This window comes from Mus caroli, unplaced genomic scaffold (assembly GCF_978045245.1).
Source record: "Mus caroli unplaced genomic scaffold, Mus_caroli_1 scaffold_9, whole genome shotgun sequence".
NCBI lineage: Eukaryota > Metazoa > Chordata > Mammalia > Rodentia > Muridae > Mus > Mus caroli.
The window spans coordinates 39,883,407-39,905,643 of NW_028227264.1; the positions used below are offsets into that span (position 1 = coordinate 39,883,407).

Here is a 22,237-nt window from a genome sequence, read left to right on the forward strand (position 1 = left end):
TTTTATACCGGCTCATCCTGAAATTCTGTTCTCTAGAGAAACCCAGCCTCTGCCTCTAACTGAGCACCAGTCCCTGAAAGATCAGGGAGCACTTCAGGCCTGTGGGGGTAGCCTGGGATAGTACCTGTCCCACTAGCATAGACAGTTTGCATTCTGAAAAACAATGTTTACTTTCCAAGTAGTCGAACAAACATGCATTACCTGTTGCGAGGGTAGACTCCTCCTTGGACTTTTCTGATAGAAACAGTGTCATCTCTCTGTTAACTTTTCTCAATACTTCTTGGATCATGTGAATTTCTAAACTTTCCAGAAGTTTCTGAAGCTGGAATATACATAGGTTGAGAGTCACACTCCAGTTCATTTGAGTACTCCACTCCCATCCCAAGAGCCATACCTGCCCAGGGGCTTGGGTTCACCCTCCCCCTCGGTTCCATTCTCTGGCAAGAGTGCTTTTTGAGACCATAAGTTCTACCCCAGGATCAATACATCTCTTTGCAGACCAATTTTTTTTTCATGGCCCTCCTCCTGATCAATAAATTATAATCCTTCTTACTATAGTCTATTATATTGCAAAGCATTCCATGTCCCAAGTGACCTCATGCCTTTTGATGATCTCAAATGATACCAGGAATCCCATAAGCTGTTACTTTAATAAGTCTGAAAGCCAATTTACACACCAAGGATGATCTCATGAGAAGACTTAAAAGCTGACACATAACAAGAGATGCTGCTTCAACAGCTACAAGCCTCGCTCCACCCATGATGCTTGTGGGAGGAGCAGAGGTGGCCAGAGGAACAGGCTCAGGAGCATAAGCAATGTGCTTGGACCCCTGAGGCACGTATGGCGCTAACACAGACATTTCCCATCGTTCAGTGGCTTCTCTGCTGGGAAGCCAGAGGCCCTGGGTCCCATGATCAAGCTGAGCAATGGCGAGTGAATATTACTCGGCACACCCAAGCCAGTGTGAAACTATACTTTCTTTTTCTGGGAAAAGCCTCTTCAAAATGCTCTGTTCAGTATCTCTCGCTTTCCCATGGATGGGCACAGGTTGGATTTTATATTTAAGATATTATTAGTTATATGGTTGGTTGTGTTCATTATAATGCAGCGTATCTATCAGTTTGAGGAGAATGAAAACAGGAAGACTCTAGACTTGCAGAATGGAGAAGTTCAGGGCAGTTCCCCCATTACTCAAGCCCCATATACCTTTAAGAACCCCCACTCCTCCACCCCACCTTGAAGAAAACACCTTTTGTGTTTACTGCAGTTTTCCAGGCCAGTGTCACAAGGCAGACTGAAGAGATCCCTGTACCTGCTGAGTTTTTATTTCGATTTCTGAGGCTCCCTTTGGGGGAAGGACAGATTGGCTTCTTAGCATCAGTTCTTCAAATTCATCTTCTTTGCCCATCTGCCTGGCTAGAGCTTTCATGCTGGGGTAGAGAATCTCAGCTCTATCAAAGAAAAGAGACAGAAGTCAGCGAATAAACGTATTTTCTTCTCATTCAGATTCTCTGTCAGTCACTTTCAGTTTCCTGTCATCCAAACCCTTTATAGACACACCAACAATTAAAACGCCACTCCTTTGGTCAATATTAAATCCTGAGGCCTTTTTCTTTGAGTACATATAACTTTTGTCTTTGTGCTTCAAGTTGTTGGCAACTCTTCTCATTTTGTAGTTAACCGGGAACCTGGCCTCAGTAACTTCCAGGACAGACAAATCTGAATGTGTCAAAGCCAAGGTCGTTGAGGTCTCCGGAGTGGGCCCCAGCTGGAACAGGCAAATGGGAAGAGCAATATGCCTTTCCTGTCAGCTAAGTCCTCCTAGATGCCACCCTGTGGATGTAAGGCTCTTAAGTCATGTGTGCCATGTCACCCTCTGGCTGTAACGCCTCAAGCATTGAGGCTCAGCAGTGGGGTTGGAGAGCAGGCATCCTGTGAGCTAAAAAGCTCACAATCACTATCAAGTAACTTGGTAAGTGTAGGTTAAGCAACAGACTCTGGGGGATTCGTGGTAAACAGGACAATTCAGTGGAGCCTAGCTCTTCCCACAGCTAACAGGGAATAGCTTTTCCTCAAAGCACTGTTGTGGCGAAAGTTTCTGTCATTTGACTAATGGAGCTAACTGTCACCAGAGTCCTAAAATGGAATCTCTCTCAGTGAAAGGGTAAGGACCCTGGAACCCTAGGCTCTGCCCACTGATGTGGAATTCCATCCCAGCAGTTACTCACTCGTAGAGCTCTGAGAACTGTCTACAAAGCTGGGCAGAGTTAATGTCCTGCCCTCGAAGCTTGAGCCGGCCCCAGTGTTCCTTCAGCACTTCCAGCCGCTTCCACAAGATGAGGAAGGATTTCAGCAGAGCCAGGGACATCACTATATCACATTGGTTCTCGGGCAAAGCAGAGGCCTTTGGGTGACTTTCCAATTGATTTGGGTAGAGTCCTGGCAGTTTGGACCAGTCTGGCTAAAAATATGACAGAAATCCTATCAATTGTGGCTCAAGATGGAATAAGTTTTTATATGTAGCCCATGCAAAATGACATCCAGGAGAAACTATTTTCTGGCCTGCACCATTTGTAGGAAAAAAATAAAACAACCCAAATGGCTGAATATCCTTGCCGACCAGACAGGGTAGAAACAGCTGTCTCAGCTTCCTATGTGCGATTTGAACCATTGGTCTTTATATTTTATTTTTAGCTTTTGAAGACAAGGTCTGATGTAGCTGGCCTCCAACTAATTCCATAGCCAAGGACAACCCTGAACACTTGAGGTCCATCTTCCATCTCCTAAGTGTTAGGATTACAAGTGTGAGACGCCGCACTTGGCTTTGAATCTCTACCTTCCAAAACCCAGAATATTTCTTAAGGAAAAAAAAAAAAAGATAGGGAGGGAGGCAAGGAAGAAAATAGAGAAAGTGCATAGCTGGTACTGGAAAGACAGTTCAGCAGCGAAGAATTGCTCTTCCAGAGGACCTGGGTTCAATTCCCAGCACTCCTGTCAGATGGCTGGCAACTTCTTCTAACTCCAGCTCAGTGGATCTGCCACCCTCTCCTGACCACCATCACTGACCACCCCTGAACATAAGGTGGCACACCCACACACACACACATATAAATAGAAATAAATCTTTAAAAAAAAAAGAGAGGGTAGATAGTTCAGTAGCCAAGAGCACATGTTGCTTTCATAGAAGACCTGGCTCTGGTCCCCAGCACCTACAAGACAGCTCATGAGACCATTGTAACTCCAGTTCCAGGGAGTGACTTCCCTGGCCACCAGGTACATACAACCATGCAGATAAACACTCAAACACATAAAATAAAATAAAATAAAATAAAATAAAATAAAATAAAATAAAATAATCATTAAAATGGTATGTGTGTGTGTGTATAAGAGAGAGAGAGAGACAGACAGAGAGAGAGACAGAGAGACACAGAGACAGAAACAGAGAAAAGAAAGATGTTAAACATACTTGAGACTGAAGTCTTCCCTACCCTCTATTCTATGGTGGAGCTGTAAAGTAACTTTTCTTTGGAGAGTAGAGTTTACCCATCTTATGAATCAGAAAGCAGAACTCGGTTTTTCCTGCCTGGCTGACAACTTCTTATCACTCCAGTTCAGGGAATCAGATCTCTATCCTTTAGAAGTAGCATGGAGAGCCTTTTGTTTGAATTTACTATTCACTGCTCACATTTACTTCAATTAATTCCTTGAGACAGGGTCTCGGTAGCTGAATGCTCTGACGCTCCCTTTGTAACTCAGACTGGTTGCAAATGCATGCTGGTCCTCCTGCCTCAGCCTGCAGTTTTAAAATGAGGATTTGTTTATTTGCTCACTGATGCTCTCCTTAAGTATTTATCCTAGTGCTTGTGAAGAAAACACAGCCTTAGTGAGTGCTAGGAAGTCCTGGGCCACCCAGAGCTCAAAAGACACAGGGCAGGTGGGGCAGCCGGGGTGTGTGTGTGTGTGTGTGTGTGTGTGTGTGTGTGTGTGTGTGTGAGTTCAGCTGGGGGGGGGTGCGAGGGGGGATGGGGTGAGTTCAGCTGGGGCGGGGGTGGGGGATGGGGGTGAGTGCAGCTGCTTTCTGGCTGTGTCTCCTTTTTCTACAAACCAGATGACAAACTCTGTGGCCTTGAGCACTCAGGCTGCAGAACCTTAGACTCTCAGCTTTCCCGACTAGAAACTGGAAGAGCAACCTGGTGTAATCAGACCCTACATCCGTGTTATTCACACAGCTAAAGGAGGGCCTGTCTGCCAGACAGAGAAAGGGCTGGTCAGGGAGAGTCAGGGGAGCACGAGTCAGCCACAGACAGCTACAGCCCCTCAGCCGTGCAGCCTTCTTGGCAATCAGCCTGTGGACTTCCAGATGTCTTTTTCTTTTCCCTGTTTTAATCAGAACCCTTTTATCAAATGAAGTCTGAACAATCAAAGCCAAGAACAGTGGCATAGAACAGGCAACCTACAAAATATATGATTGGTCCCCACTGTCTTAGAGGAAACTGGAGCCTCCCTGGGCTGCAATTTTAAAGACTCTGGGTCAACCTCTCCCCTTAGAGTTTAGGAGACCATGGCCCCGAGGTCATGGTACATGAAGCATGGCTGCCATGGACACTGGCTTGGCTCACAGGCAGTGCAGACTCTAGTGTCTCCTGCTCCCTATAGATAGCTAAATATGTCTAGATGAAACGGGATCCCAAGGGCTAGCAGATGCAGCTCACGTGCGTGTGTCTTACCACCCTCAGCAGCACACACCCACAAAGTAAAACCAACTAAGGTAAAAAGCATTGACTCGGATTTCCTTCTTAACCTGGTATTAAACGTAGCCACTGTGGGAAGCCACATGTGCCGTTGCAGAGTGGCACAGGCTTCTGCTGGCCACCACGCATACATAGGCAGGAAAGTTTTTTGCCAAGATGAGATTTTGAGAATTAACCAAAATTGACCAATCAGAAGAGAGAGAAATTGACCAATCAGATGAGAGAGAAATTGACCAATCAGAAGAGAGAGAAGTTAACCAATCAGATGAGAGAGAAAGTAACCAATCAGATGTAGGAATGCAAATGAGGTGGTAAGCATCAACCAAGCACAACACAATACGGGTGTGAGACACGCCTCTCCTAGGCCTATATAAAGCAGCACCAGGGCTGGGCTCAGGGTCTATTCGCCTCTACAATCAAGCTCTCCCAATAAACGTGTGCAGAAGGATCCTGTTGCAGCGTTGTTCTTGCTGGTCGGGTTGGACGTGTGCGAGAAGCCACAGCTACATATTTTATTTTTATAAGCTTTATTTAAAAGGAAAACTTGGAAATTTAAAAAAAAAAAAATCACACACCAATATTAGCCAGGCTCAAAGTCTGTGCACCTCGATGAATTTCTGTGCAGTTAGAATGGCCGTCCGGAAGTCCTGGCACTTTAGCCTGAGTTTTACGCTTTCACTAACTGAATAGTTTATGCACTAATCCAGTATGGTGAGGGCTAAACATAGAAACCCTGGAAAATTTGTTTTTATTTTTAATTATGTGTCTGTGTGGTGGGCAGAATGCACAAGAGCCTGTAGAGGCCAAATGTGCTGGGTCTGCACAGAGCTGGAGTTACAGACAGTTGTGAGCTTCCTGACGTGGGTCCTCTAGAAGGGCAGCACGTGTTCTTAGCTACTGAGCCATCTCTCCGCCTTATATCAACACACTTTAAAAGACAGAAAGTGGGCTAGTAGACAGGATAAAGGATAATGCAGAGGGAACTAGAGAGCTGACTCAGGAGTTAGGAGCACTGCCTGCTCTTGCAAAGGACCAGGATTAGCTCCTAGCACCCACACAGCAGCTTATAGCTGTCTGTAACTCCAGGTCCAGGGGATCTGATGTCCTCTCCGGGCCACTCTGGGCACCAGGCACACATATGGTCCACGTGCACACACGTAGGCAAAAGTCATATGTACAAAATCAAATAGATCCTTTTGTAAAAAGCTTGTAGGTGGGAAGTAAGGGGTGAAGCAAGGCAGGGGGCAGCTCACCCAGAACAAGGCCGGAGACCAGCAACTGACAGCCCAGGGGCCCAGAAGGCTTCCTGGCCTTGGTGCCATTTGATGCACACCTAACTTTGCCAATGATCCCTCAGAGTGAAGCATCCAATTAAGCTGCATTAATTTAGATGACGTGTCTACGCCCTTGCTGCCCCTACTGCCTGACCTGAAATAGACTTGTGTATCAGTTTTAGCCAAGAAAACTTAAGGGAACTCTATTGGGAAATCTCTACCTCTTCCTTCTTCAGAATAGGAGTGTGGTTTTGCTTCGCTTGTTCCTATTCTCTTGTGTGTTTACCTTAGAAAGGCCAAGGAGGCTGTCTGTTCACATAGCCAAATGGCAGAGCGTGTGTCTGAGGGCCCAGCTGACTTGCTGCATAGTCCTTACCTGGGCTGAGCTGCTTCCTCCTAAGTCACCTGTTCTAGAAGACCAGTGATCGTCTGTCATTCTAAATGCATGAATGTGTGTGTGTGTGTGTGTGTGTGTGTGTGGAAAGGAAAGAGGCTGAAATAGAAGGGCTGGGAGCAAGTCTGTTAGGCCTTTGGGCTCTGTCCTGAGTATTTGAAAGCATTGAGAGGCTCTAAGGACAGCTGTGACATAATCTAGCTCACTTTTAAAGCAGTGTCCTGGGGATGGAGGGATGGCTTATTGTTGATATGCTGCTCCTCCTACGGAGGACCCGAGCGAGTTTGGTTCCCAGCACCCAGATAGGGTGGCTCACAACAACCTGCGGCTCCAACTGCAAGAGATGTGACACTGTCTTCTAACCTCTGTGGGTACCTTCACAGATGCAGAAAAAGGACACACACACACACACACACACACACACACACACAAGAAAATAAAGTATAAAAGAAAAACAAACAACTTAAGAAAACAACCCAGTCAAAAACAGGCCGAGGTTAGCAACACCAAAGAATTCCCCAAGAAGAAATACAAATGATCAGTAAGTACAGCTAAAGGTATTTGATATCTTTGGCTATCAGGGAAATGCAAATTGAAACTACTCTTAAGACTGTATCTAGCCCTGCCAAATGGCTATTGTGATTTTGTTTTGGGATACTCAGAGGGTGGTACACTGGGAAACAGCCTACTGAGCCGGTGTCAGTGTCTGGCTTCTGTGGGATCCTCATCCAAAGGCTACACCTGGACCATTAACAGGTGGAGGCTTTTATACATTTTGGCTGCTTTGTCTTCCATATATGCCTATGTAAATTATAATTGGGTATTTAACTAGGCAGGCAGTAACACTATTAGTGGTTAGAATTCTAGGGGAAAGGAGAGGCAGCTGCAGCAGATGTGCTGAGGAATGGGACAACCCTCAAGGACACGAGCCAGCCCAAGAGACTGGTACCCCTTTTTCTCTTCCTTAGTTCTTGGGGCCCCTATCACAGTTAGAATGAGAAGTGTCTCCCATAGCTCGGGCATTTTAAACACGTGTCTAAAGAGGTTTAGGAGGTCTGGCCTTGCTGGAGGAAGTATGTCAGAGGGGCAGGTTCTGAGTAGAAAGCCTCAGCTATTTCAATTTTGCTATCTCTCAGCTTCCAGCTCCTGCTACTGGGACAGATGGGTAAGACATCCCTCTAGCCTGTCTCTGAAAATAAGCAGGTTCTTTGGTATAGTGCAGCACCAGCCGCTCTGTAGCCCACGTGCAAGGAATACCTGTGCATTGTCCAGTGCAGCTTCCCATTCGGTAGAAGCCTTCCTGATCACGTGACGGCGGCCCAGAAGCACGTCTTCCATTAGCATCTGTACACCCACCAGCTCTCCATGGGCCACTCTGCGGTCACAGTCACTTAGCCCACAGAGACACATCTAAAAACAAAGATACCTTCCCATTTTGAAGAGGCGTACATAGCCTTTATGCATGGTTTTGAAGGAAGAATGTTAAGTGCAACTATATTTATAGCCCTTGCCCTCTCAGTTGATAAAAATATCCATAAAAATCAGAGTAACAGTTCTAGATTAAAGTCCTTCCTGTGTAGGTTTTTGAGTAGCAAGTCTCCCAACCTTACACCGATACAATGAATGAAAAATGGGATAATCTTAGTTTCCTTTAGATCCCCCTTGCTTTTATTGTTTTTAAAAAAAAAACTTTTTACTTATAAAGGATTTTGAATATACACAAATGTTAACAAAATGATTACAATTTACATCCATGAATGTATTGCCAGCCTTGCCCCACTCCAACTCCCCATTCCAAATTCTAAAGCCAAGTTAGAGTTGAGTTTTTGTGTTGGTTTTAATACTTTTATATATTAATATATATGTATATATAATATATACACACATATATAGATATAGATATATAGACAGACAGACAGATAGATGTTTACTTGATCATGAGAAAACATATTTTTCCCAAAATAAATGAAAAGAATTTAAAGACGCATCGTCATCAGAACAATTAAAGGGAGTTCCTCTTCACTCCTGCCTAAGCTGTTCCCATCCCAGGTCACTGTCCCAGGGGCAATTTCACTAAGAGGCTTAGATGGTGACTGCAGATAAGCGGCTGCTCCTCTCAGTCATTACTGCCCTGGGGACTGCAGCTGAGTTTACAGTAAAGGCCAGCAGCTGCTGAGAGCATGGTTTTCTCCATCATAAGAAAATATGACTCACCTCATGTTAGAGCATCATGATTAAACACACATTTATCTTATAAATGACCACTGGCTAGATCATGAACCTGTGATACCCTGCTCTGTGGCCTGTGTTTGGTTTTCTCTCCAACAAGTGGGAAGACAGATCTACCTGCATATCATACTCTAGGGTGTCCGGGACGCTGCTTATAACTGGAAATGGTCCACCATCTTCCAGGAACGCCCTCCACGGGAACAACGCAAATGCCTGAAAGAGAGGAACAGAAACGATAATAGTCTCATGCATCCCTCAGATGAAGGCGTTTGCACATGAGCAAGCCTTCTGCGTCTGTGCTCCAAAGCCCACTCCGATGACTCATTTATTATGCAGAAGGACTTCTTTCTCACTGGAGCATGCCAGCGACACAGAAGGAGTAGCAATGCTTATTACTCTTTTCCTTGGTTTTGCTGAAATGGTTTCAGTATAAACAAGGTGCAAAGTCCCAGAACAAGAGATTGTGGTGGCACACACCTGTAAGCCCAGCACTTAAGAGGCTGTTGCAGGAGGATTGCAAGTTTGAGACCAGCTTTAGCTAGACCTGTGATTTTCAACCTAGGGGTCAAATGTCACACATCCTATGTATCTGATCCTTATTATGATTTATAACAGCAGCAAAAGTACAGTTATGAAGTAGCAAAGGAAATAATTTTATGGTTGGGGGTCACTGCAGCATGAGGGACTATATTAAAGGGGCGTGGCATTAGGAAGGTTGAGACCACTCAGCTAGACAGTGAGACTCTGTCTGGAAAGAAACAAAACAAAGGAAGTTCTAGAATACAATACCAAGGGGCCATGTTTTTAAAGCAATGACAGTAAACTTAGTTAAATGCTGTCTATATTAGGGACCTTCAAGACCTGCCTTAGGGCTCTAAAAGAGGTTTGAGGATTGGACCAGGAGTCACTGTCATGTGGTATGGAAGAAGGGGACTTGTGTGTCTGAGTGCCAGTGAACAGGACATGGCAGAAACGGTGTCAGTCATGCAAAGCCCATGGCTGCTGCTTTGGGTGCTCTCTCTTGGGCTGCCCGCCCTGGGAAAGCCATTTTCCATGTTGTGAGAAAGTTCTGTAGAGAAGACTGCGGGAGCCATCTTGAATGTGGCTCTCCTGACAGCTCCTGACCGCTGGTGAATGAGGCTGGAAGCAAACTTCTCAAACTGAGATGATGGTCTCAGGGCTGGCCAACATCCAGAGCGACGCTAAGCCCGTACTCGCTCCTGACCTGTTCCCAGCTTCCTGACCCAGAGTCCGGGTGATAGCAAACACTTATGCGTATGGTCCTAACCTGTTAAGCTGGGGGATGGCTTGTGCTTGTGGCAATAGAAAAGTAGCAGAAGGTTTGGGGCCTGATGCTACTCTGATTCTTCTCAGCCATCCATCTCTGTCTTTCTCAAATTCTTGACTTCTGTAGAGCTGGATGAAGTTGTTGCCTGGGTGTGGCGTGAGCGCTGGCTTTCCTGAACTTTGACCTGTGTAGAGCTGGATAGTGTGCCTGCCTGGGAGTAGCCCTAGTTGTTAGGATTACATTTGATAACACATGGCGTAACCAGGGCGATTCAAAGCCCAGCGGCTGACCAACTTATGCGTTATAATTGCATCATTATTTATCCGAGAGAAAATGTTGCAGAACCCAGTTAATCTCAAATCGAAGTTTCTACCTCAGCCTAGGTCATCTGTTCTCAGATAAAAGACACACACTTATTTATAATAAGCCTTATGCACTACAGCTGGACAGATGTCTCCCCTCTATACTATTATGTCTACGTCCCCATTAATAACCCAGAGTTAGCCAGGTGTGGTGCATGTCTTTAATCCCAGCACTCGGGAGGCAGAGGCAGGCAGATTTCTGAGTTCGAGGCCAGCCTGGTCTACAAAAAAACAAAAAACAAAAACAATTAAAAAAAAAAAAAAAGACCCAAACCTCAACAAGAAAAGATTGAGCCTTTTGGGTTTCGTTTTGTTGTTTATTTGTTTGTTTTCTCTGACAGCTGTGAGTAGTCAGGCTGTTGCCTCCAGTCATCCCACTGAACATTTGCAGGAAAGACCCTGACTAGAAATAAGTCCTGGTCACAGGAGTCCCCATGACTCCCAGTGTGAGTGACTGAAGGAAAGCCAAAGAAGACCAAGGGTCATTATATAAAGACCCTGCAAAATGGAAGCCAAATAGAAACGAAGAGATAACACTCCTGTATTCCACACACTTTTTTTATGGGTATAAAACACTTGTGAGACTCACCTGCGGGCTCCACGGATCCAGCGGCTGGGGCAGGCTGAGCTGTGAGGAAAAGATGCTCTTCCCGAGAGCATTGCCGAGGGGTGGCAAACCATGGCATGCACCCTCCGAGACAGACTGGTAGGCGGGGGCATTTCCCGCTGCCAAAAATGTTCTGTCAAAATATGGTATGAGTTTGTGTTTAATACAGATACTTACAATTTTAACACCCAGAACTTTCTTCAAACTTACTGTGGCAAGAGAGTGGTGCCCTCAGCCACAGCGCCCCACGTGGACCTTCCCTCTCAGTCCCTAACTCTCTGGGGGGAGTTGATACTATTAATGTGAGAAATCGAGAGTTTCTATCAATAGAGTATATTGATAGAATTTTTTGGAAGGCTGGAAAATTCAGAAGGCACTGGCTATCTGTTGTTGGACACCTGAAATGTAGCTCTTGTGAATAAAAGATTGAGTTTTAAATTTTCCTTAATTTTAGTTCATACTAACGTGAATTAATCAACCTCACAGCTGCAAAACTGGGCATTACATCTTTAGCTCCAGACCAACGACTCTAGCTGTTGGTTGAATTTTTCAAAAAGTTAATAGCTAAAGGGACAGTGTATAAAACCAAAATTTAAGGTTGAGTAACATCTACGGGTAAGAGAGAAAACGCCTTTGTTTCGTTGAAATGAAGTTTGAGTTTGCGCATCAAGAGCCTCAAAGCCCTGAAGATGAGAGCATGAAATGTATAACGTATGTAAGAACGAGAGACATACGGTATAATTCAGGGTGATTTTCATGCCCCAGAGGAAATAAGATTAACAAGGACATAAAGACTTTCTAGATCTCAGCTAGACTCCTTTAGCATCTAAAGGATGCCTCAGAAAAGTGCTGACACAGGACAAACTAGGGGAGGGTATCATGGAGCAACAACGTCTTCTGTGGAGACCAACAAATCAGACAACAAAGAGAAAGGAGATTGGCCAGACTGAGGGAAATGCCAGTGAATGGAGCTGAGTAGCTAGTGGACCCTAGGCATGTCAGAGAGACTTGGGAGCGCCGAGCCCCATCAGTGAATATCTGTGAGGGGTGTGGACCGGGACACCAGACTTAAGAAGTCAGGGTAGACCTGAAACCCCGCAACAGGCAAAGTGGTCACTCCTCTCCACCTTCCAGATTCCCTTGCTCGCACCCCTTAGAGCACAGGCTGCCTCTGAGAGAAATGAGCAAAAATGGTGGGGGTGGGGTGTGAGTTCAAAAATTAAGGTCCGCTATTAGGAGTTGCCTTGACTCCTGGAAGGGCCTTGAAGAGTCTAACTGTGGCTTCTCCCCTCCTCCTAGAATAAGGTTTCCATGTTTACCCACACTCCTTCCCATAGGAAGCTGTGCCCTTCCCAATGTCCCTGAGCAACAGCTCTGTCTCCTGCCAGACCCTGGGGCTAGGCAAACAAGAGGATCATGTCCTCTCTGGTGATACTGCAGGGTCTGCCCTGCTCTGTCCCTGCATGTTTACTGTGTTCTTCCATGGCCTGACATGGCCATGAGGACACAGCACTAGCGAACTGCTATTGATCTCATTTGTTCCAATATTTAGTGACATTTGTTCAGCCATCACATAATCCAGAGTAGAATCTTTCCCTCATTAGTAGGGTGAATAGGAGGTAGCTATGAATGAATGAATGAATGAATGAGAGAAATGAGAATAAACAAAAAAATATAATGAACTGGCTTGAAATTCCAGGGTGGACACTTTTAAGCCTATTTTCGACTCAATAATATGGCATTGGAAAGCAAAATATTTTTGCTATAGCCAAAGTAGGAACTGGTATACTTAATAGTGGAACACTCAAAAAGTCAATAAAACTACTGATTGTTGGTGTGTGTGTATGTGTGTGTGTGTGTGTGTGCGCGCACACACACATGTAAGTGACTGTATTGGCCCTGAACATGCTAAGCATGCACTCTACCACCAAGCTAAACCCCAGCTCTGCAATCTACTTAAGATGGTGGTTGGAGTTGGCTAAAGGCTAGATAAATTTATTTCCCTGTTTCTTTTTAACTTCCATGCGATTTCTCAGTGGGCCTAGCCAGGGAAAACTCAACATACCAAGTGTAGCCATGGCTAGAACATTCACAGTAGTGAGCTGGGAAGTGCATGAGATAAAAAGACAAACCTCCCCCCAAGGCTGTCATCTTACCTCACCACAGAGCCCAACACGGCCGCAGTGCCACATACATACACCATCGATAGGCTCACTTAAAGTGCTGGCATAGAAAGCAGGCCGTTCTCTCAGAAACGCATTCAACACAAGGCAGGCTGACTGGGAATAATTTCTTCTACCGCATGGCTCCTACTGCATCAGTCACAGACATCTCTACCACCCGTTCTCAAGTCTCTCTTTCCCTCCTCACGCCCTCTCCCTTCCCTGCCCTCCCCTCTCCCTCCTTTGGGGACCAACTTTGTTCAAAATTACTTTATCAGTCTTTGACATGATCTCTTTCTTGCTCTCTTTTGAAGGTTTATTTATTTATTTTAAATAGTATGTGTATGTTATGTAGTGGGGTATGTGCATGTGAGTGCAGGTGCCTACAGAAGCCAGAAGAGGGCATCAGATCTCCTGAAGATGAAGTAATAATAGGTAGATGTGAGCTGCCCCACATGGTACTGGGAACGAACTCTGATCCTATGTATACAAGAGCATTATGTACTCCTAACTGTTGCATCTCTCCAGCTCCTGGCATGTTCTACAAATGGTTACCAAAGTGACCTCAATCCTTGGAAAAATTTTAGAACTCTACTAAGGAACCCAGGTGTTATGGAATATGGTCCTCTGGCCATGGCATGGCCATTGCCCTTTCAAACTCATAGCATCAGTGATTATAGGCAGAGGACCAACACAAGACTGGGCCTGTGGTCATTCAGCCATGAAGGGGATGGAGGGAGGTAAACAGATGTTTGGGGAAGTGGCTAGACAGGAGAACTGGTTTTTTATGGTGTGGTTGCCTTCATCCATGAGTGACCCAAATTAAACCCATTAGTTCACAAGCTACACTGGGTGGGACTGTTTCTTAGGTCTGTAAGTCTGCATTATCTGTGGTGAACTGCATTTGTCTCTAGGGAGAATAACTGTGATGTACATACAGTCTTTATTGTTAACTTGATTGACTTAGAATTACAGAGAACTAGGTGTGTCTCTGACAGTGTTTCTGAATAGGTGAAAGAAGCAAGAGCACTGCCCCCCAACCCGCAGTGAGAATTCTAGAATTTTGGTTTCTTTTTAAAAACATAGAAATGTTTTTATTTTAATCCCAGTGTGGGAATATGGGGCTGATTTGGACTGTCCTAAACAGCTGACTATGATTTGCCTCATGCTCTAGCAGAGGCATGGTTTTGCCAGCTGCAAATAGTTTGTGACATTTGGAATTCTGGGAACTTTTCAGAGGGTACATAAATGCTAGAGCCCTGCTAGGTAGGGCTGGTGGTTGATGGGCATTCAGTGTGTGTGTGTGTGTGTGTGTGTGTGTGATTTGTTTGTAGTCATGCTCAAAGAAGAAACAAAAGGAAAGAAATTAGATTCAAGAATCTCTACCCCCCCACACACTTCTTCCTCTCCCATTACTATTAGGGGGTGAAACTGGGGGGGATAAAGGGTGGGAAGAAGAAGAACCTACAAAGTAGCAAATCCAGCAACACCACCCTAAATGTGGGTAGCACCATTTCACAGGCTGGAGTGTCAAACCCAATCAAACAGGAAGGGGAGAAAGCAAGGTAAACACCAGCATTCATCTTCCGGCTGCAGACTGCACTGTGACCATCCCCCTCCAACCCCCATCCCCCACTCCCCACATCCCCTCCCCTTCCACACTTCACTTGGCATGATGGACTATATACCCTCAAACTGTAGGTCAAAATAAGCTTTTCCTTTGTTAAGTAATTTTTGTCATGTATTTTGTCAGAGCAATGAAAGATGAAACTAATACCCTCTTAGCACTAGGTAGACCTTCCTTTACTTCGACCCTCTCCATTGGAGACTATTCTAGTGAGTATTAATTAATTAATTTATTTATTCGAGACAGGGTTTCTCTGTGTAGTCCTGGCTGTCCTGGAACTCACTCTGTAGACCAGGCTGGCCTCGAACTCAGAAATCTGCCTGCCTCTGCCTCCCGAGCCTGGCTAACATTTATTATTATGCTAAATAATTTTATGTCAACCTTTCACAAGTTGCAGTTATTTGGGAAGAGGGAATCTCAAATGAGAAAATCTCCCCAAGCAGATTGGCCCATGGGCAAGCCTGTGGTACTTTTTTTTTTTTTCAATTGGGAGGGTGGTGCCACCCCTGGATTGGTGGCCCTGGGTTCTGTAAGAAAGCAGGTTGAGCAAGCCATGAAGAGCAAGCCCATAAAGAGCACCCCTCCATGACTCTACATCAGCTTCTGCCTCCAGGTTCCTGCCCTAAATTCCTGTCCTGACATCCCTGCATGATGGGACAGGGCTAAGCTAAAATAAGCCCTTCCTCCAGAGTGGCTTTTGGTCATGATGTTTTATGTCAGCAATAGAAACCATAACTAAGAATATTAGTTTCCTATTTTGTTTATTCTTCTTGTTGTTGTTTTGCTTTGAGATAGGATCTGACACAGCTCAGGCTGGCTTAGAACTCACTGCGTACAGAATGCCTCATCCTTCTACCTTCCAAGTTCTGAGACAACAGATAAACACTACCTCACCTGACTATTTTTGTTTTGGGGAGACCCAATCTTTTTATGTTGCTCTGGCTATCCTGGTATTGACTATGTAGCGCAGGCTGGCCTCAAATTCACAGCATCTCTTTTTCCTCAGCCTTCTGAGATTACAGGCACATGCAACCATCTGACTGGTATTTTCCAATTTTTTTTTTTAAGATTTATTTATTTATTATATGTAAATACACTGTAGCTGTCTTCAGACACTCCAGAAGAGGGCATCAGATTTCGTTACGGATGGTTGTGAGCCACCATGTGGTTGCTGGAATTTGAACTCGGGACCTTCGGAAGAGCAGTCAGTGCTCTTAACCACTGAGCCATCTCGCCAGCCCCGGTATTTTCCAATTTTAAAAGAAATTTTATATAATGTTTAACCCAAGCTTTAAGCTGCAGGAAGGGATACAGAATGAGGAGTCAGATAGGAAGTATGAATCCAAGTTCTACCACAGCAACTGGTGTGGACTTGGGAAGTTACAAAACTTCTCTATTTCTCTTTCCTTTTCTGTAAAGGCAGGAAAAATAATTCATAGCCTACAGACTTGGCAACCAAAACCAGGCTCTTTGCAACCTGGTTCTAAGACTCCAGTTCAAACAAAAGAAAAAAAGAATGAAAGAAGAGAAAAGATTAGAAAAGACAAGAAAAATGTTACCATTTTTTTTTGCTACATTTATTTAGGCAAATGCGTGTGCATGTTTCATTGTAACTTTGGAAATATTGTGACAAGTCTTTCAGAATCTCAGTTGGCAAAGCCTGGCCAGGATATGTAAGTCTGCAACCCTGAACAACATTTAATTCTTCAAACATTTCTGGCATACCCTGTATGCTTTCTTATCAACACATGGCTGGGGGCTCCTAGGAAGCCAGCCCTGCCTCATGGGCGAGAACTGCCAACATCCTGATACCAGGCAGGCTGCTTCCAACCTGGACCTCAGAAAGGGAGGAACAGACAACTGAGTGCTGGAGCTTTCCCCTAGAAGCAAGGATATAACAAAACTTGCTCTGACAGGCCAGGCACACTTATGGCTCTGCACTTCTCAAATACTGGAGACTGGGGCCATGGCCATGTGCCAAGACCATGTTGCATGAAACCCTCAGATGGTCTTAAGCCATGTGCTGACATTTGAATGATTAGAGACACTTAAAACAGGCCAGCATAAAAATAAGTCTAAAATTTAAAAATGAAACAAACTGAAGAAGAGCCAAGGAAATGAAGCTGGTGCTGTCCACCCATGCGCCCTGCAGCTCCCAGAGGAGGCTTGCTGGAGGGAGAGCATCCTTAGGATGGCTCCCCTTTCTCCTTCCCCTAATCACCCCAATGGCAACAGCACACAGAGAGTAGAAACACTTTTTACACCATTCATCCTCTTCCACAAGGTGCCTCTGAAAGACACTCTCCACCCCTACAAATTATCTTACCCTCAGGAACGTCATGGACCAGGAGTTAGACAACTCCTCAACAGACAGAGGCAAATGTTGGGCCCTAGACAGTTTGACTCTGACCTATTATGAAACAGCTACAGAGTCTCATCAGGTTTCCCCCACTGACCTCAAGAGCAGGTGGGGGAGGGTAGTATGAAATATGTCAGACAACTTCCTCTCTCTGTCTCTTCTATGTGGGTTGAGGGTGACAGGCAACTTTAGGTGGCCTGCGTCCTTCCTGTTTCCCTGAGGCTGCTGAAACATGCTCCCTTCACTCCAGGAAGGAGCTTAGAACTTTCTTTTCAAACTCACATGGAACCTTTCCCTTGCAGGTGCAGATCCTTCCCTGGGTCACAGAGCCCTGCTTGCTCAGGTAAAGTCTGAGATGACCCACAGAAGTTTACCTGAGTCCTGTCTCTGGACTATATAAACATTTCCCTTCATTTGCAGGGTCAGTGCTACCTCAGATGATGGGGAAGGGTGACATTCCCCCTTCAGCCTTCCTTTATCCCTACCCTTTGGCCTTCTCTTCTGAGTCCCCTCTCTGCCATGAAGCTGCCCAGAAACTACCATAGTTCACAGGTGTTGAAGCTAAATATACTAAGGCTCTGAATCTACTGAATAATTGACATATACACGTGAAAGGAAGTGTTCTGGGAGAGGGGGAAAAAAAAGACCAGGAAGATGGACCAATAAAGACCACCATGTGTGCCACCTGGGTGGTTTCTGATAGGTTACCTCCACCGATGAAACAACCCAATTCAAATAACCGAATTGAAAAACATGAAAGGCAGGTTGACTGGAGTCACCTCTTGGGTGGGTTCACTGATCTCACAGGGTGGGTCAGAGAAGCCACCATTCTGGCAGGGAGACAGAGGGGAGGGGGACGAGAAAGGAAAAGTGCACGTATGGAGAAAGAAACGCAGAGAGCAGGAGAGAAAGAAAAAAAACAGCATGTTTGTGTTATTGTTGGCTTTTAAAAGTCTTATGTATCTGAGTACACTGTAGGTGTCTTCAGACACACCAGAAGAGGGCATCGGGTCACATTAAAGGAGGTTGTAAGCCACCATGTGGTTGCCGGGAGTTGAACTCAGGACCTCTGGAAGAGCAGTCCGTGCTCTTAACCACTGAGCCATCTCTCCAGCCCATGAACCAAAAGCACCTCTGGGGAAAGCCCAGCCCCTGGGCTGGAGAGTTCATTCAGGGTAGAGGGTATGGTATGCCAGCCATATCCTGTAACAGATGGAGACTGAGGGATGCTGGGAGAACCTGAAGGTCAGGTCTACTTTGGTATGTTAGCCCCTTGTCTCAGGTCCGAAACCCAACAGTTTCTTCTGAGAAGGACATAGAAAGCAGGCAGTAGGACACTCGGTCTCCAGCCCATTCCTGGTCACACTGTGACGGCAACTGTTGGGACGCAGAGTGGTTTCCCTAAAACAGAACCAGACAGAACCCTCTGTGGCTGGAACCAAACCAAAACGGAAGGAAGAACAAACCCTTGGGATTTCAGAGTAGAGGTCAATTCAGTGGCCAACTTGGTGACCATCTAGCAGTCTTAGACTTTACAGCTCACAAACTAAACTAAGCTACAGATCCAAAGCTGTTTGTCAATAAAAAGTAAGAAAGCCAGCATGAAGCTTTGCACTCTGCTAAATTTATATTCTAAACCCAAGGACTGTTGGCAGAAACAAGCAAATGCTAAGTAAAAAAATATGTTCATTCACTATAATTCCCTGAGATATTCTCTATGGATTCTGTATGGATACACCATGCTAAGGGTGGGAAACACTTGTAATTCTCTGGTACAGCCCGTTGGGCCCCTTCTTGGCTGAATACTCACACTGGAGATGAATTGGACAAAGTTGGTAAGTTTGGGTAATTTAGGAGTAACTGGAGCTGGCTGCGGGTGGGGGAGGCTCGTGACTGTAATCTGGGCACTAGAAGGCTGGTCCGAACTCAAGGCTGTCCTGTTTACAGAGCAAGTTCCAGGCTAACAAGGGATACAAATTAAGGCTTTCTTTCAAAACGAAATAAAAGGTTCATCAGAGTTGGACTGGTGAATAGGCTGACCGCTCAGGAGGCTAAGATAGGAAGATCCAAGGTTCAAGGCCTGCTTTGGCTACTTAGTTTCAGGATTTCCTAGGGTACATAGCAAGATACTAGTTCTGTTGCTGATGCCCTTTAATTAAAAGCAACAGGCTTTTAACACTCCCCCCGCAACACCATCCCCCTTTACAAATCCAGGGGTCCTTAGGAGACTTTTTTTCTTTCACATATAAATCATTTTCTGGAAACATGAATATTAATCCAAACTCAATCCAAATCCATTAAAATCCTGACTAATCAGCCAAATAAAACGTTTGTATGCATCAAACTTGAGGAAATGCTTCCTGTAAGACCAAGGTAGAGTTTATTTAAAAATCAACCCCTGTAGCCAGTCCTGGGAGCGTCAGATGGTCAGCGAAAGCTGTCCCTTTGAAAGGTAGAGTGGAAAAGGAGAAATGAACTCTTCAGAATAATGATCCTCAGAAACACCAAAGCTTTAATCCCTATGACACACACTGAGGCTGTTTGGAAAATGTCTTGAAAAACCTCAGGAGCACCAGGGCAGACTTCACGCACACAGGCACCACACAGGCTTTGCAAGAAACGTTTGGTAGCCAGTGTGCCGGATCTATCTGCAGCCCTATTTTAGGCTGGTTATCTAATCTTGCTAACCGTGGCCTCCCTGAATGGGGCCTCTGCAAGCACCTGCTCAGCAGAATCCAGCGGGCAGAAACAGTACTTCTCTAGCCCTTACCGGAGGAGATGTCTCATGGCTGCATCGAACTGCAGCAACGTCACCTCCCTGCGGAGGAGGAGGGCCTGGGCCACCTGGCCCGGGTCCTGGGGGCTCTGGAGACTGTCAATCATTTTCTGCAGCTCTTGAAGTTCATTCCCTAGAAAGCAGGCAACAACTCAAGTCAGACTGTGAAATACAGACTGCCGGAGCCAACCCATCAGACTTGCCTGTCACCTCCGGGACCAAGTAGTCACGTGCTAATCATATGTCTTGCAAGACCAGCAGCTTTGGAAACCAGGTCTGATTTAGCTTCCCTTCCTTCTTCCCTCTGGGAGATAGAAACACCCTGGCTTTAGCACAGTAAGAACATACTGTTCAAAGTTTGAAATCAGCAAAGCCGTGGTCTCAGAACAAAAGGAGTAAGAAATGGCATGGGATGAGGAGGTCCTCAGAATACCCACTAGGGACTTCAAGTTTCTGTCAGATAGAGCCTACATTCATTTTCATTGTCATGCCGAGAGAATCAGCTTCCCTTTGTCACCAGTGCATGGACTGAAAGACTCGAGTCATAAAGCCAGTCCAAAGATACGATGCATAGACATACTTGTACACACATAGGTGTGTATACATATTCATATATGAACTTCTAGGCTATTCAAGCCATTTCAGGAATTGAACCGTTGCCCCAAAAGAAGGATCCACAGATAAAACTGGGAAGAGCAGCTTTCTGGAGCACCCGGGCTGGGCTGAGGAACCTGGCCTGCACCTGGCCTTCTGCCCTTGGCTCAAAGAGGGAGATGAAACCAGAGAGCTCAGCAAAAAACAGCAAACACGCAGGAGCCCGTCAGGGCTGTGTGTTCAGGGCTATCTGAATATCAGCTGTCCAAAAAACGTTTGTCATCTTCCGCTGAGGGGGGTGACAGCTTTCCACCCTGGGACAGGACAGGCTGTGAAGCTGTGGTCAGTGTCCCTCCATGGCACCCCAAGACGAACATTGCTCAAGGACATTGATGAGGGTGCTTCCTCTCTTGGCAGCCATTCCAGACCCAAGCAGCCTTCTTCCTACCTGGCCAGTGCTGGGCCTCCTCAGCCCTTCGCACACCAGGAAACAGAGGACTATGGGAATGAAGCTGTGTGTGTGAGTTTGACCAGAGCTGTTCTAGCCTCGAGAATGGCTGCTGGTACTTGCGACATTTTCATGTGACGTTGGGGAAGATGAGTGGTCCAGGTTTCATGTCCCACTGTTATTCTACACATGACAGATAGATGATTGGGGTTTTCCCAGTCCCAAATAATTAGGTCTAATCATCACATGATAAATAAATAAATAAATAAATAAATAAGGTTCTCTGAATGTGATAGCTCCATCAGGCTACAGAGAAGTTCCCAATGAAAGGGAAGTATCAGGAACCAATGAAAGGGAAGTATCAGGAACCAATGAAAGGGAAGTATCAGGAACACAAACTGCAGAACTTTTGGGGTGCATGGCAGGAGCAGAGCTGGCCACTGAGTGCCATTTGTCTATGGCTTGTGGTTTTGGTCTACAAGCAACACATCTTCAGGCAAGTGGCAACCAAATGAAAATGTTTACAGTCATCTGTGGTCGCTTGTAAAAGAAAATAAATAAATAAAACCCCACCCACCCTATGAGTAAAGCACCATATAAATGTAAATATACAAAGTATTTGGGCCCAGGTATTGAGGAAGTGGCTGTAGATAAAGACAGCACCCTTGGAGTGCGTGGCTCATAGTAATTTTCTCCATTTTAGCACGTCCATTGTGCTGCTCTCTTTTGCTTGTGATCAAAACACTTGTATGTGACAAAAATCAACTAGAAACGGACAGAGGCCTGAGTTAAAACCTTGAATCCCTGAAGCAGAGCTGCACAGTAAGCAGAGGCAAGGGCTGAACAGGAGTCTCACAGCACAGATGAATGCAGTTGTGTGATGTTAAGAACCTGCCCAGCAAAGGCAGCCATCAGCAAACCAAGCAGCCTACTTCAGACAGGGGTGGGGGATGTCTGCAATACATAAACTGCGAAAGTTAAACACCGAGAAACCCCACGGCGGATTCATAGATCAGTGACCGGACCAAACACAGTGCTCAAAAGAAGAAAAACAAATGGGCAATAAGTGTTTTTAAAAATGGTAATCAAACCAGGCGTAGTGGCGCACACCTTTAATCCCAGCACTCGGGAGGCAGAGGCAGGCAGATTTCTGAGTTCGAGGCCAGCCTGGAATACAAAGTGAGTTCCAGGACAGCCAGGGCTATACAGAGAAACCCTGCCTCTGAAAACCAAAATAATAAATAAATAAATAAATAAATATGGTAATCAAAGTCTTCAGCCACCTGGGAAATGCAAGTCAAAAGTACACTGGCAGTCAATCTCACCCTGGTCAGAATTGCTAACATTGAGAAAACAAATACCAAC

At 45.4% G+C, this 22,237-nt stretch overlaps 1 protein-coding gene across 1 annotated transcript in view; it reads right to left on the minus strand.

The window, feature by feature from the left end:
• The window catches only part of LOC110303781 (uncharacterized), a 158,430-nt gene that overhangs the window by 41,169 nt on the left and 95,024 nt on the right, over positions 1-22,237 (minus strand). The window contains exons 30-36 of the mRNA XM_085843328.1: positions 19,825-19,963; positions 10,889-11,039; positions 8,767-8,862; positions 7,678-7,830; positions 2,230-2,462; positions 1,314-1,452; positions 202-322 (exon numbers count right to left, since the gene is read on the minus strand). Coding sequence (XP_085699454.1) covers positions 202-322; positions 1,314-1,452; positions 2,230-2,462; positions 7,678-7,830; positions 8,767-8,862; positions 10,889-11,039; positions 19,825-19,963 — 1,032 coding nt within the window. The remainder of the gene's footprint in view (positions 1-201; positions 323-1,313; positions 1,453-2,229; positions 2,463-7,677; positions 7,831-8,766; positions 8,863-10,888; positions 11,040-19,824; positions 19,964-22,237) is intronic.